Source organism: Strix aluco, chromosome 1, assembly GCF_031877795.1.
Source record: "Strix aluco isolate bStrAlu1 chromosome 1, bStrAlu1.hap1, whole genome shotgun sequence".
Lineage (NCBI taxonomy): Eukaryota > Metazoa > Chordata > Aves > Strigiformes > Strigidae > Strix > Strix aluco.
Window position 1 is genome coordinate 152,123,845 of NC_133931.1, and position 15,693 is coordinate 152,139,537.

General features: G+C 42.3%; 2 protein-coding genes across 3 annotated transcripts in view; both read right to left on the bottom strand.

Moving 5' to 3' along the window:
* Nucleotides 1–38: 38 nt before the first annotated feature.
* On the bottom strand, nt 39–6,429 carry SNRPD1 (small nuclear ribonucleoprotein D1 polypeptide). The gene is made up of 4 exons (XM_074840493.1): nt 6,211–6,429; nt 5,450–5,526; nt 2,629–2,820; nt 39–218 (listed from the first exon to the last, which is right to left on the bottom strand). The coding sequence occupies exons 1-4, from the start codon at nt 6,222–6,224 to the stop codon at nt 142–144; spliced, it is 360 nt and encodes a 119-aa protein (XP_074696594.1). The 5' UTR covers nt 6,225–6,429; the 3' UTR covers nt 39–141.
* A 966-nt stretch (nt 6,430–7,395) lies between these two features.
* Nucleotides 7,396–15,693, bottom strand: part of SACM1L (SAC1 like phosphatidylinositide phosphatase) — a 30,768-nt gene continuing 22,470 nt past the window's right edge. For both annotated transcript variants that reach the window (XM_074840517.1, XM_074840508.1), the window contains 8 exons: nt 14,838–14,936; nt 12,066–12,204; nt 11,777–11,846; nt 11,619–11,691; nt 11,085–11,178; nt 10,907–10,999; nt 10,154–10,211; nt 7,396–9,456 (listed from right to left, as the gene is read on the bottom strand). In XM_074840517.1, coding sequence (XP_074696618.1) covers nt 9,320–9,456; nt 10,154–10,211; nt 10,907–10,999; nt 11,085–11,178; nt 11,619–11,691; nt 11,777–11,846; nt 12,066–12,204; nt 14,838–14,936 — 763 coding nt within the window. In that variant the 3' untranslated portion in view covers nt 7,396–9,319. The remainder of the gene's footprint in view (nt 9,457–10,153; nt 10,212–10,906; nt 11,000–11,084; nt 11,179–11,618; nt 11,692–11,776; nt 11,847–12,065; nt 12,205–14,837; nt 14,937–15,693) is intronic.

The window sequence follows — 15,693 nt, forward strand, 5'->3', positions numbered from 1 at the left end:
CCTTCCTCCCCCGACTCAACTAACAAAGGAAAGACAACTTTCTCACATTTCGGTTTATTAAAAATGGATACCATAAACAAGACCTGTACAAAAAAAAATCCAAAATCGCCCAGAATTTGGTAACAGTTGCATGGTGAGAAGTTATCGTCTTGGGCCCCCTCTTCCTCTTCCACGACCTCGGCCTCTGCCACGGCCTCTGCCGCGGCCTCTTCCAGCAACTTAGCAGATGAAACAAAAAAGACAAATCAAGTGAGAGACAGGAATACTTTCATTTTGATTAAAACATTCTCTATCAGGCATAAACAACATACTGCTTCCCTGTGATAAGACATTAGGTCAGGTATTAAGTCTGTTAATGCTCAGTAGGGTTCAGACAATATTTTCACCATTTGTGTTAGGTTTTTCAGTATACAGCTGCCACAGACTACTGTCTGTCTGTCTTTGGCATCACCGCAGAAAACAACGGGATTAACAGTTGGCTGCTCCTAAATGTTGGGGTAAGTCTGACAGAGAGCTACGACTCCTCCTCTTTTTTTTGACAAAATCTAGCTTTTCAGGCATCAGAAAAAGCATATGCAGGACAAGAGTATTTTATTACTATTCATTACAGTGGAAAATATTAATTTTTTTTTGCCACAGCTGGCACTGTGGTTTATAAAGCACTCTGCTAAAGGGAAATTGCAACACGCTGTGAGATTCCCAAGCTCGGTCTTTCTCGGGCACCGTGTGAAAGGATCCTACCACCAAACAGTTCCTACTGTTTTCAGTGATGCCTCTGCCAATTTCAGACATGATTCTCGGGCCAAGGGCTTGGCTGTGTGCTTCTACTTTTACATACCGGTATTTAACGGTAAAGGGAAGGCGGAATCACAGAAATTCAGCCTGCAAGCGCCTGCTGGAGGTGATATGATCCATATGGTGATAACATGTCGTTTCACCCTTTTCCTGATGAAACACAACCTGTCCCATCAGGCTACAAGGCCACCCTATAAACTTTTGAAATTACGGGTTAATTTTCAAGCAAGTTTGTTGGTGTAGGGCTCAAAAAGATACTTAAAATTCTGTGGAAGTGGGTGGCTGGGTATGAGACACACACTAGTGTCCACATTCAAGGCTGTAACAATTACTCTGTTCCATCTGACAGTCTATAGGTTAGGAGTGCAGCAAAGACAGAAAGAGCAGGGGCACAGGACAGATCTGTGAGAAGCAAGGTGTCATTTGTTTTGCTGGTAACAGACTGACTCTGGAAAATGCACGGAAGCATCAATGCCTGACTAAATCATTACTGCACCTACGTGCACCTGCAGACAGTGGCGCTGCCTAAGTGCCGGCACACTGGGCCCCAAGGCATACGTGCCACCTACATCTCTCAGCCAGCTCCTGCTGCCACTGACACTTCACTTGCCAAGGCCAGATGTTACACGTCTCTGAAGCCCGAAGGCATTTAGAGATCAAGGCAAAGCACAGCACAGCGGAGGTCTGAGAGTCCTGAATGCTTCAGCACGCTGAAGATGCAGGGAGTATTAAACCAGGTAAACAGCACCATCACAGCTCCCCTTATTTCTTTCAAGTTAAGAAGAAATAGTGACGTTCTTGTTCACATCACATCGTGAGGTTCAGACAAAAAAGCAACCCAACCACACTCATTTCTCTATGTGGTCAGAGTATTTTTTATGGACATGAGAGGAGCAAAACACTTCCAGAGGCTTTATCCTTATTCTTCTACAAAGACAGCAGCCATACCACTTGCACTTGGTGATGCACACGCCTGAGGGTTCCTTACACCTTCTCACTAAGGTAAGCACACCAACTCATAACATACACATGGATCAAAGACCGCAGATCCAAATACACTAATTACAAGAGAAATGGTACGACTATTTATGAGCACAATTAGCTTTCACTTACAACTTATTATTTCAAAAACGTACAGATTAACTGCTGGGCAAAACATACACTGCCTGAAGACAACCTACAGATTTTCTGGGGTTTACTGGATATTAATCTTAGTAGTGTGGATTAAAATTGAATTATTCTCTATACTGTTAGGCTTCTAGGGAAAAGGGTTTTGTTCAACAGCCTTTTGAAAACAGTTCCAGGAAGAGCAGAGAGTGGAACACTACTGGGAGCCAAAGCTCATTGAAATACAGCCTACACTCCCTCAGATTCTGAAGTCTCTCAAATTCCATTCTCTGACAGATCATTTTTATCCACTACCAAGTGAGATTTCAGCAAAGCATTCAGCACTGTTCAAGAGGCTGTTCTGAACTTTCTTACCAGGCCACGTGAAGTTCCCCAGACACTCGGAGAAGAGGAAATGTAAATCTCTCCAGTGTCAACTCTGAGCCTGTGATAGGTTAAGCTTGCTTACTTACTCAAGCTTAAAAACACTGACTTTTAAAAACAAATGTATGAAAAGCCATATGCATGTCACACGAAAGAAAGCTCTAGAGATGCTAAGAAGGTGGGCAAGGCAGACTTGGCCAGTTCAGTGTCAAACCCTCAAAAATGAAAGAACTTGCTGCCAAATGAAGATACTAAGATACTCAAATCCGATGTCTTCAGATTCAGAACCCTAAAATGCATACAAAAGCAGAACAGACGCAGACTGGGAAAGCACAAACTAACCTGCTTCTCTTTTCTTGGATTTGACTTTTGGTTCAACATCCACTAGCAAAGTATCCAGAGGCAAACTGTCCGGCAGAATGAAGTATCGGATGTTATTCCCTCGAATGCTCAGCGTCTCCAGCTGTACAGGTTCTCTGTTCTTCAGTGTCATTTTCACTGCTTTGAGATGCGTGTTCATACTGACATCCACTCCTGAAACAACACAAGCCTCATTTCAGGGATGGTCCCTTGTTGGCTGTTAAGTATGCACATACTTTTAGATTTATCCTGTTCATTAACACCTGCTTTGCCAGTCATTAACTCAGCCTCTAACTAAAAGAAACTAAGTGTCTTTTTCTCTTAAGTTATGCTTATTTATCAGTTGCTGCCTTTAACACCTCATTGCTAGAGATCTTCATCTAGGTCCTGGCAATAGCAATTTTGTAAATGATCAAAACAACTCTTTTGAACAACAAATAAACTGCCCGGTATTACAGACATCTAATACTAGTCTTTTTACTTCTTTAATAAGAAGCAAAACACACCTTTGAGGAGGAAAAATAACTCGATCATTTCCTCTTTCTGCAGGCCTTAGAAAAATCCAACCCCCAAAGCAGCATTTATTTTCTGATAAAATACATCTAGTACTAGTGTGACACCTTCTGTGAAAGTATGTAAAACCCACTGCTGTAGGGAACAGTCACTGTGGTTACAAATTCCGCGAACAGCCAGTATGTAAGAACTGTATGGGATCAGTACTGTGTCCACTATGCAGGGCTATGCATAAACCTGAAATGTAGGCAAAAGGCAGAACTTGTAGTTTACAAAGAGCAGCTAATTCAGTGACAGGGCACCCACAGGAGCAACATTTTTAGTGTGTTCAAACTTCTGTACAAACAACCCTTTGTGGTAAAAATAATTATTGTCTCCTTTCACAAAGACAGAAAGACAAACTGTAAGATGTCTTACCACGGTAAATAATGCAAGTGGCAGGCCAGAACCAGAAGAACCACTGTGCTGTGCTTACTCCATACATTTTCTGTCCTCTCCCCTTCCAGATTTTACCCAGCTCTCCGGCACCTGCACTCCCCCTGACCTGCCCCTGGTTTATGAGGTACGCAGCCCGTGCAGCCTGCCCCTGCAGCAAGCCTGCCCCGGCCAACCCACACCCCGAGAGGAAGAGGAGAACCTACGATTTGCAGGCAGCACAGCAGTTGTGTTCAGGCATCAGTGTGAAGGGCAGATTGTCATTTCAGAAATACGGGATTGCAATCCAAGTGCTTACAGATCCTTAGCAGAAGATGAGAGAGACTTTGTGCAACATTTAAGCCTGCAAGAGCACAGAGGTCAGGAGCGAAGCAGCTTGTTTGCTTCCTACCCAGCTGGGTTCAACAGACCGTGTGCAATCAGACACCAGGGTGGTGCCTTCAGGTCTAATCAAAGCTGATGGATCTGGCTGCAAAATAATGCCAGTGTCAAACTTTGCCAAATCTCAGCAGATTGCTACTGGCCAAAACAGCGCCTAAGCAATCCCCTCTGCCAAGTTTGATTTTTATTCTTTTAACAGTGTCTGGGCAGAAGAGCTTCTAAAAGCAGCCTGGGGTGAGGGAAGGGAAGGAAATCAAGCACGTTCATCAGCTTCATTAAATACGATGTGCCCCACCTCACACCGGATGGCCTCTGAAGGAATGCTAACATGCACGCTCTCAGAACAGTAGCCCTCACTGGTATTATTAAAGCAGAGAAAATTGTCTGCACATTTTTCAATACATATGAGAAACACATAACAAACCATAAAGGCCTTTCCTACAACTTTCAGTTCAGTGACACAAAGAAGCCCCTGCTAGACAGTAACACCCACAAACTTGTATGACAGACCTTTGCCAACAGCAGGGGATCAGATTCCCAACGCCAGGAATCCTTTTTTGCCCCATATCCCCCATCAAGCTATGTGTTTTCAAACTCATTTCATGAAATCAACGCAAATATATGCAAAGATGCATTTCCATATAAGTTCACCTTAAACAGAGCAGAAACACGCTCAACAGAAGTAATTCTTTTTAGATTAAAATGGCCTACACGTAAAATTTAACCAATTTAAGAGCATATCAGCACTTTTCCCATTTATCTGTGCTACCATGAAAAACAGAAGTCCCTCTTCTGGCGATTCAGTTGTAACATTTTTATTGCTTATGGCAATTTAACAAACAAAACTCAGATGGACTGAAACACCTTCTAAAAACTGAGCTGTATACCCACTAGCAGTTTGATACAGCAGTAAAACTACCCCACCAACACTACCATGCTGCTGAAATTCTAAGAGAATACCACGCTTACGCCAGCTTTGCCAACGGTTTGGAAAAGTTTATTTCCTTCACCCCCAAGCTTGTTTGTAAGCAAAGCCTGCGGTCAGGCTCAGAGGCCCCCAAGACTACAGTGAATTTACTGCCTCCCAGCAGCACCTTATAAACAGGAAGCCTATTACAAATTAGATACAATAGCGTTAAGTTTGACCACAGGTGAACTCACCCACTACTATGTCAAAGACAATCCGTGACGGACTGAAATTTCCAATTTCTATTTTCGTGGTTGCCTACGGAAAGCTGCTGGTCACAGCTCTGCCCTCTGTTCCCAGCAACTTCTGCCAGTGTCCAGACTCTTCTGTAGCAAACACACCTCATGCTTGCACATAAAGACGCGAATTAAAAAGAACATCTCCTGCATCTTACAGAGAAGATGCCCACAAGAGGGAGCACAAACCAGAGAAGCTCAAGTCCAAACCATGGCTGCCAGCAGAAAGGTAACCGGCGATACTTTGCGGCGGTCTCCCATCCCGCCATACCTGTGATAGTCCCGTGCACCTGCGTCCCGTTCTTCAGTTCGATGGTCACAGTCTCATGGCTCAGCTTCATTAGAAACCTAGGAATTTAAAAAAAAGAATCGTTCACTCCCACATAAAGCCTGACACGTTTAACAGCCTCCTACAGAAAACCAATATGCACATCCCGAGCTTCCAAAAGCAGCATTCCCAGCACTCACGGATTCTGCTGAAGATGTTTAATAAGGCACCACACAGGAGAGCAAGATACAAAGCCCCGAACAAAGCCCCCGTCCCACCCCAACCACCGCGAGCTGGGACACTCCACTGACACCCTGTGGAATCCAGCATCCCACTTCCAGGAGAAATGCCCGTTATTGTACAAATAAAGGAACATTTTAAAACTTGTTACTATCTCAGGGAGGCGATTCTAACCAAATCTGGGGCTTTCCTCCCCCCCAAAAAAGGGTGGTTTTGCCGAGCAACCTGCGCAGGCCCCTCTCCAGGAGCCCCGGGCCGCACAGCTGTGCCAGGCCGCCAGCCCATGGCTGTGGCAGCGGCACGGGAGAGCAGCGCCCCCGCCGCCACCAGACGCCGCGGCCCGGCCCGGCCCGGCGGGAGTCCCGCCGCCGCCATCGGGGCAGCCGCCCGCCCCGAGGGCCGGCAGTAGGGCGGGGGAAGGGGCCGGCGAGGCGGCCGTCGGGCGCGCGGGCGGACGTTGGGCGCGCGGGCTCTCCCTGCCGCCGCCGCGGCCCAGCGCCGCCAATCCGCCTCCATCCGCTCACCTGACGAGCTTCATGGCGGCGGGAGGCCGGCGCTGCGGCCGGGGGGCCTCGGGCAGGGAGCGGCGGCCGCCCCGCGGGCAGAGGAGCGGAGCGGAGGGGAGCGGAGCCCCTCGGCGGGCAGGCCCCGGGCGCGGGGGTGCGGAGGCTGCTCCGAGCGGGCCGCGCCGCCTCTGGCGCCAGGAAGCGGCCGCCCTCGGGAGCGATGAATGGGCGGAAGCGCCGCCGCGCGCGGGGCGGAAGGGGCGGTGCCAGCGCCTCCCGGTGCAGGCGCGGGGGGGGGGGGGGGCGGCGCATGCGCGGGGCAGCGCCTAGCCCCGGGCGGAGGAGGAAGCCTCGCTTAAAGGGGGAAGTCCGCGCTTAGGGAAACGAGTAACTCGGCCCCACCGTGGTCAGTGAAAGCCAAGCTTTCCGGAAAATTTCACTGCTAGGGTTGTCTTAGATTTTAAGAGAAAAACAATCACGTATTTTCTGAAGCATTTAATTTTAAACCTGCGCTGAGCTTCAAAAAAATCCAAATAAATCCCCCCCAGATGAGTATAACCTTTGAAGAATGCATGTTTTTAAAAAAATTACAGCTTCATAGCAATAATCTTGTCTGTGTGTGGGAATCTACTCACCCAGCAAAGCCCAATCAGTTCAAAATACACACTCGGCTCTTCAAATACCTATTTCATCAGTGATGCAGAAAGACACAGCTCAGAGCCTGGGCATTTGGGCAAGTGCATTTTGTGTTTCAGTTTGAGATGGGCCACTGTAACAGCCTAACATACCACAAAACAACAACAAAAAAATCCCCCAAAAAAGAAAGCTGATGTGTGCCTGCAGTAAGGGAAGAAAAGGGAGACGACAACTTGAATTTTCACCCCAAGCACCTATTGCTGTGGTCAAAAACCCCTGGAGCAGTCTTGTGAGCAGATGTGACACTTAGGATTAAGCATCAGAGAAATCCAGCCAGAGTAGTTCTTAGACCCAGACCCAGCCACGGCAGCAAAGACTGGACTGCGATGCTAATGCAAACTCTGACCTGGGGTACAGTGCAAGATCATCAGTGTTTAAGCACAGAACAGCAAGATCTTCACATGCAATGAGCAGAGACCAAACTGAAACATCCTTCTGGTAAGAAACAGTTTCTAAGGAACAATCTGGGAACATTCCGCTTCAAGCACAAAATGCACCACTGACGTATCTAGAAAAGTTGAACATTTTATTGTCATTTATGAGTACACCATTTGTGATTTTAGAAATACAGACTCTTTGCAAAGCACTGAAATACAGGTGCCTTCCAACTTCTAAAATCTACATTATTCTATGACTTGCAAGCCTTTTATATTAGCAATTCAAGTTTGTCATTGCTGCAACAAGTACTTCAAAGATGAAAAACAACCAAACTGAGTTTCAAACGCCACCTGCCAGTGAGCCATCAAAAACGTTGCTTTCCAATACCGAGTCTATGATGTTCTTATAGTTTGTGCCCATAATGGAGTTCACCTTTGAAAATTTTAAGTTACAGGATTTTCCAGTTAACCATCAACTGGTATTTCCATTACAGCATCTAGAAGCAAACAGATACTTTGCAAGTACTAGTGCTTATGAACAGGTTATGTTTACACAAAACCCAGAGAGGCCTCCAGAAACATTCAAGGTTAAAATGAACAGTTAACAGTTGCAAAAATCTGTACATATTTTCAGTCATAACACAAGGAAACACTAGAGTATCAGTGTTTTGTGTTCTAGCTTCAATAGTGACAACTGTGCTAGTATTCTACATGTTTCTCCCTTCCCCCCCTATTTAAATTTTATACTCACACTCTGAATATACAGCTGTACTTACAGGAAATATTAAACAATGCACAGCGCCTTAAGCAAATTCCATGTCTGGTTTTGAACAAACCATATAAAATAAGTGACAAAATAGTTTAAAATTGGTCCTCGATTAGGATTACTTATTTTTATACAGCTTGGAAGCACTAAATTTAAAGACACACATTTAGTATTAACCAGCACAAATTATTCCGTAGGTTTTTTTTCCTCTTTTTTTAAAGAGTGTGTTACAGTATCATGCATGAAAAGCAAGCTGCTGCTCCCAAGTGCAAACATGGAGTTTAGACTAAACACTTTCTCCTCAGGCTGTTATTCTTTCTTTCATAAATTATTTCAACATAATCAAGAACAGAAGCAGCTGACTAGCAAAACAGTATGAAGTTCACCTTTTACATTGTGACCCATTCTTAAAGTAATGGAGTACTTTGGACCTTTAGCATAAGGAAGGTTCAATAAACACTGCAAAGGATTTTTACATTCTTTGATTTAATTTACATCTTTAGAAAGAAAACTCTATTATTTTAACTCGCTAACTAATCAGTTATCATCTGGAGACTGTAGTATTGAAACAGTGCAAGACATTTGCAACTTCAGGAACATCCAATTACACTGTCCTTTCACCCAAACAATGACTAGTAGAATATTGCATCAGTCCTAGATAAACAAGACAGGACAAAAAGCTCATTTTAGAAGAGCATTAGATTCAAAAATCTTTTCTATTTAGTGAAAAGAATCCACACACAAATATGCACGAAGGACTCCTTAACATGGACTTTATCACAACAAATATAATCCAGCTGTCTTAGAACTAGACTTTTTATTGGTATGAAGCCATATTTGTTCAGAGACTATGGTTAGCCTCCATTATTAAATGCTTCAACATCTGGGTTTTTTGACACATGAACAGCATCAGAGCACTCTCCTGTCAAGCCAGACCAAAGATTCAGCTGACACAGCCCAGGTGGACTATGAGCTTAAGCAGTCCACTTACGCCCTAAAACATTCCAGACACCAAAAAGCTGGCTTTCATCTTTGCATTACCTCAGTAAGAGTGGAGCCCCCTCCACTAATGCAATATTCCAAAGACCACTGCAACTAAGACTGTCCTGTCAGGTCTCAGTTGAAAGCTACCATCACCAAAGGACAGGATTTTCTCCCCCCCCCCCCCCCATGCTGCCAAGGAAGAATGTTAAAAAGACCACTATTCTGTGTGGAAAGCAGGTCAGTAGAGACTCCAGGTGTGGCTTGAGGAATCCTCAGTACCAAGCCGCTTTCCACACACACAAATTCAGTCCATCTTCTCTTTCTGGACCAGCTTGGGTGCATCTACAAAATCCTTGCCATTGTAAAGGATGATGGCGAAAGTTCCAAAGCTTGCACTTCCCCAGAAAAGCACGTAGGCCAGTGTCTCAGTCCATGTATCACCTGTTAAAGAGTCAGGCAAACATTTTAGTTCGTTATCTCCAATTACCAGAGAGAGGGGGTTTTAGTACAAAATGAAAACATTTCAAGCCCTCCCTCAGAGATCTGCTTTCCGATGAAGTTAGAAGTCCTCCATGGCTACTGGGGTCTTTTTTTCTATTCCCTTATCTAGGGAAACTGTTTGCCACACACCTCTTGGAAAACTTTGAACAGACAACCACAGAAGTCAGAGTCAAGAACTCTAATGGCACTAATGTTAAAAAATTCAAGGCAGACAGAAGGGAAAAAATTTCACAACTCCTAACACAGATTTTAGATTAGGGGGACATCAATCAGAACAGGCTTATGCCTACATCTGACTTTCCTGAACTGTCTTTCTGCCCAAAATCAGGTGTGTATTCTTCTGGGTATTTATCCCGCCTGTAATAAAGCTAGATGTCTACTCAGGTACAACTAAATCTGGGGGCAATTAACTGCCCCTAAGTGACTTCTACAGAAGCTTTCATGTTGTTTTCTACAGTAGCTCAGGTTTTTCCACATGAATGATATAGTGCTAACCCTCAATCTCCAGAGCTGTACTCAAACACCTTTTAGTGTGACTGAGAAGCAATTTTATACTGAATAGTTTCTGGTAACCATTTATAGAAAGTCCACACACAAGCAAGCTAATTTTGTGAAATTAAACTCAATAGTGACTTACCAGCCATTAGCAAACAAATAATGCACATGGAGAAAGCAACCACCATAATAATAGGCAACTGGGGAAAGAAAAAGAATAATCACTTGATATAGCAACATATATATCCTTAATTTCATTTAAGATAGGCTGTACTGCAAAGCTATTTACTTGCTTTGCAATGAAGTTGCTTTAATTCCCGATTCACCTGCTGTCAGGTACAAATAAAATTTTGGATAGCTCCAAGATCTGGAAGACTGTGTTCAATAACTAGGATAAGAATTAAAGTACACTTTCTCTCTATTAAAAGAGAGGTTGAGGTTTGTGGGTTTTTTTAAAAAAAAAAAAACACCAGCCATTAAACCCGTGATATCCCTGAATCCCATTTCACAAAATAGAAAGGGGAGGAGAGAAAAAAAAAAGGTTTTTTTGGTGTTACAGTCTATGCTTCTGCATGAAGTATGAGAAGAGATCTTCACAAGCTTCTTTCTGCAGAAGGAAACAGTCATTGATGGTGACTAGCAGAATTCTCCCTTTCTACTTGATGAAGCAGATTGAGAAAAAAGCAAGCAGCAGTTTTTTCAATACCTCAAGGACACTCCATTTTCTGTCAAGGGAACAGTCTGGGTTTAGGCCTATAAGCAGGTATCATAGAAACATAACCAGATTATAGGGATGCTTCATTACTAAATAGACATGTTCTGCTTAGTCATATGAAGCAAGTGACTAAAAGGCTGTATGTGTTTCTCCAATCATGAAAGAAGTCTCCATACTTACAGCTAAGAACTTCCAATCTTTTTTGACATGTAGAGGACTAGCAGGTTCTACTTCATCCACTGAATAATTTCCAAGAAAAAGATCAATCGCATCCTGGAAGAGAATGGGAAAGCAAGAGTTAAAATGCACAGCAACATTTATCAAATACATTTCCCCCACAGTCAAAAGCCTAACTTACTTGTCTAAATCCATCAGAGAAGTTATTTTTGTAGTAACGTATTAATGAGTTCCAGCCATCCATTATTAAGCCCCACTGAGTTCTCTTCCCAGTTCTGCAAAAAGAAGTTTTGAAAAATATTTAAAAATTCAGGAAGATAATTTCAAATTTATAGTTCTTTCATTGTTCAAATGTGTACTATAATAAATATCTGCATGTAAATACATTTATCTAGTGCTGCCTCTGCATTATTACCACACATACTTGTAAAAAAATTTGAAAGTAAGATGACATTCCTCTGTCCCACAATATAAATGTGCCTTGAAGAGGCATGTTTCTTAGTTTTATTTCGAGATAGCCTTTTCTCCTTTCATATAAACACAGCAAAGAAGGGTGTTCTGTAGAGTTTAGTCTGACATTTTACCAGTTGAACCACTGCAAAACTCATTAATGGCCTAAGCCTCAAATTAATAACCTTCTTGGATATGAAGACTTGAAGAAAATACTAAACATGCCCCAAAACCCAGAAGACCTTCACAAGAAAGGCTGACTTGCCTTGTGTAATCTGTCTTTAAGGCACCGGTTCCAGCATATTGTTTGGCACAAGCATTAGCATTATCAGCCCATGCTGTGAAGAGGAAAACATTAAGAAAGATTAAGTTATGTACTCTGTTTGGAAAAATGTGATTGTTTTAACTCCATAAACAGCCTACCATTTTTGTAGATTTTCTCGAAGTCTGCTTGCTCTTCAATTCTCTGTCCAACGTGCAGAACACCTAGCCTCTAAAACAAAAAACATTGAGGCTCACTAGTAGTTTGCTAGAAAAATTGGGATTTGCTTTCAGAAAAAGCTGAATTTATTAAACTAAAATCTGGTCAATGCATTTCAAGTAAGTAGTACAGTAACTCAAGTATGCAAGCTCTTACTATAGCATTAAAGTTACATTTCCATTCCAAACAGAAAGCCTCTTCCAGCTTGTTAAACAAGAATGAAATACTTACCTGAAGCTGGGCTTGAAGAGATCGGCGTGCTAACAAGCTCTGAATCACATTAGTCCGATCAAGGCAGTCCATGCAGTTACTGCGGAATATTCCTTCCTGCTGAGTCACAATCTTACCATCGGAATCAACTAGAAAATAACTAACACACACAATCCACCTAAGTATTTATAGGTAATAGTCCATATAAACCACACATTTTCAGAAGTAAATATTCTACAGCCAAGACACAGTTGTCGTGAGCACATGAAGAGTTCTTAGCCATGTTTTTGAACTTTGATGCCTCCCTGAATTCTTCCTCTCCCATGCTGAAAAACAGCATCAATATATGAACACTAAGTAATCTCAGGGCTGTATTCACTTTTATAATTTAGAAAGCCAACCAGCAATATTGAGTTATATGCCACTGGGAAGAGCAGCTTCTGGTGCAAAATCAGTGACTTACATTTTTTTGGTCAGTTATTACAGGGTCCTAGCTCCACAGATATCAAGATCATTAGCAGAGTGTAACAGCAGAACTAACCAGATTTGTATATACCTGGTCACCTGGTTCAATCCAGTCACCACTGCATAAAAAGTCATATAAGCTGTCAGGCACACTTCTTCCAGGAAGGTATTCGCATCTTTAAGGCCACTACTGAAAATCTCCTACTGTCACTTACTCTTCTCTCTATTATGTGAACATCTGGGAGAACCAGGTGTTCCTTCTTGTAACTGCATATGCTAACTGTTACCTCCACCTTTTTAATCAACTACACCAGGTGTTTCTAGTAATCGATAACAAACATTTTAAATACTCAATTGCATGCAAGTATTCTGGTAACTGAGCTGGTAAAACAAATATACCAATCAAGTTACCAGCTGGACATGTGAATGGGACAGAACTATACTTGTCCTTCTGCCACAGCATGAAACTTCCAGTTGCCTAAAGATTTACAGATCATATTCTGTAGATTTACTGCATTATGTAATTATGAAGTCTGAATGTGGACTAGCATATGATCCACTGTTACTGTACAGCATTTTAAGATTATAAAGTCTTCGAGTCATGGAATACTAAAATCAAGATCCTTAAAAGCATATGAATTTACTTTGATCAACCTTGTGTTAACAAGATGCATTTTTGTCATTCTTGGAGAACCAGTTTTGTTAAACTATATTTTACATTGCTGTATGATTAAAGGAGACAATAACACCTGTGAAATCTTCATTTTCCCCCTTCTCCCACCAAGCTTTGAGTAGAACAGATATTAGGATAATTAGTTGAAGAGTAGACATTTCCAGTTAGTAAGATAGTTTAAGTGCTGCATCTCCTATAATTGCTCCAAAAAAATTAAAAACAAAACCCCTGCCCCAACCCAACCAACCTCTCCCCCCACCCCCAACTCCATCAAGCCAGCTCTCCTTTCTGACAGGTCTTTCACAACAGTATTTAACCTGCAGAAAATAGAGTTGTTTACCTCCCTCAGGGTTGCAGAACTATTTTCTAAGAATATCAGAACTCAGACTTTTCTGTTCCTATTTAAGCAATAGTCACACTAGATGAAACAAAACAAGGCAAGGTAAAGCCAACCTAATCTTGAAGAGCCTTCATTTTTGTATCTTGTTTTAGACACCCATGGCCTTTTGTTTTTTGGTCTTTTTCTTCATTTCAAGGAAACCTGCTTCTTTTGTAAGCCTCCAATGGCAGGTGACAGTAAACAAGTTATGGGATTCAGCATTCATTCTAAGAATAAATGATCCTTGCTGTATAGGAAACCTACATGCTTATTTCTCCTTATTTGAAATGCTCAAAGCCAATCTATTCTTCAGCACCTCATGTGTTGGGTTTTTTTGGTGGTGGACAGAATATTCATTATCATCTGATTAATTTATACTATTCCCATAGCCTTCATTCCAGGCAAGAGATTTCATTCATGAGACTCCTATTCTAGTCTGCAGCTCACCTCATTACTTTTTTTTTTTTTAAGGATAGAATATACCACTGCCAGTTTTGCAATGTTTTAGCTGATCTACTTTGTGCTTTAGGCACAAGACTTTAGGAACAGGAAGGAGGCAATCAGAAAAGCAGAACAAAGTAAACAGTTTCCCTAACAATCTACATGCCTACAAACAGCAGAGACCAGGAAGTGCTTAAAACATGCTTGTGGGACTAAAAGATTTAAATTGCTTTGGACATTTAGTCTACTTTTATATGACTAAACAAAATGAGAATTTATTTTCTCGTGGGTTACTTATGTTAGCAAGGGCTAACAATCAATGCCAGGTTTGGTGCCACAATCAATGTGTGTTAGAGAAAACACTTAAAAAGAGAGCAGGTGCCTGTGGAAGGAGCACTAAGTGTTTGACACTACAGAGCAGAACAGTTTGCTGTCAACAACACATGGAATTACTATTGGATGAAAAAAATATCACCTAAGGAGACTTTTTTTTTTTTAAACAGCTTCTGCTGCATGCATGCTCATTTCTTTGTGTAACATTTTGCCCAAAGGTATAAAGGCAGCTCTTGAGTCACCATGCAGGGTGGCTACGATTCTCAGAACCATTTTATTGGAACATAAGGAGGGCTCTACATCTTACCCTCCACCAGGTCTCTAACCTTGCACATGGTATCAGCAAGAGATCAGAGATATGGAAATACTAATGCATATGAATGCATCTTCTTTATAGAAGATGACAGGCCTGTTTTACTGTGCCTTAACTCAAGACAACAGAAACTATGAGAAAGTGGTCTCATTTTAACAGTATAGAAGTAAAAGAACTGCAGACCCTTACCTAAACTCATCTTGCTGTTCTGCTAGTTGATCCATCAAAATCTGAAGTCGATCCCACCTCATCCGACTGCACTCTTTATGGAAGTCAAATGCTATGTATCTGTTCAGAGAGAGAAGCATCTTTTCAGATTACATACATACTGCAGCGAAGGTCTCAAAACCCCACAGGGAAGGACTGATCTATAGAACAGGTAGTGACAGAGGATTTGTTTTTCTTGAGAGATGGCTTCCAGCAAATATCTGTGGATTTTGTCAGTGCTCTGTCATCTTCCTGAGGCTGCACCCTTAGTGTGCATAGTGACAGCATTTACATTTCTTTACAAGATGCCACTAGTCTGGGGAAGCACACATGCAGTTCCAAGTTACTCATTCTATGTTCTGGCTAGTATTTTTCCTTCAGGAAGTACAGAAGGGCTATGCATCTGATTTCAGCTCTATTTTTTTGCCCCTGCCAGGCTTCTTTTGCCCCCCTCTCTTCCAAGCAACTGCATTGGGAACTTCAGTTCACTTTGAAATACACACAGGTGTTGAAAGGCAACATTCTTTGCTGGCACACAGCATAATTCCCTTGATACCTCTCTAGAAATGTGAGACAGGTTTAAACAGCTAACCTACTCTGTCATGAGAAAATCAAACAGCTACTGACTTGGAAAAAGATTTCACTGGTCAATTAATTTCTGGCAAGAAGCGCTCTAGGAGGGAGAGTGGTGTTTGATTCAACATTATATGTATGTTTGCTGTGAATTACAGGGCATTACATTCCTTCCCTCAAGTATTCATAATCCAAAAGTTATTATTTGCCAAGTTTTCAAGACTATTTGCATAAAGACGGTATATATACACTGAAGACTCAAGTC

Excerpts from the sequence above, each read along its gene's own strand:
- SNRPD1 (XM_074840493.1), bottom strand. Across the intron at positions 2,821-5,449 it reads GGTGCACGGGACTATCACAG|GAGTGGATGTCAGTATGAAC; the intron begins GTATGGCGGGAT and ends GTGTTGTTTCAG. Across the intron at positions 219-2,628 it reads ATCCAAGAAAAGAGAAGCAG|TTGCTGGAAGAGGCCGCGGC; the intron begins GTTAGTTTGTGC and ends TCATCTGCTAAG.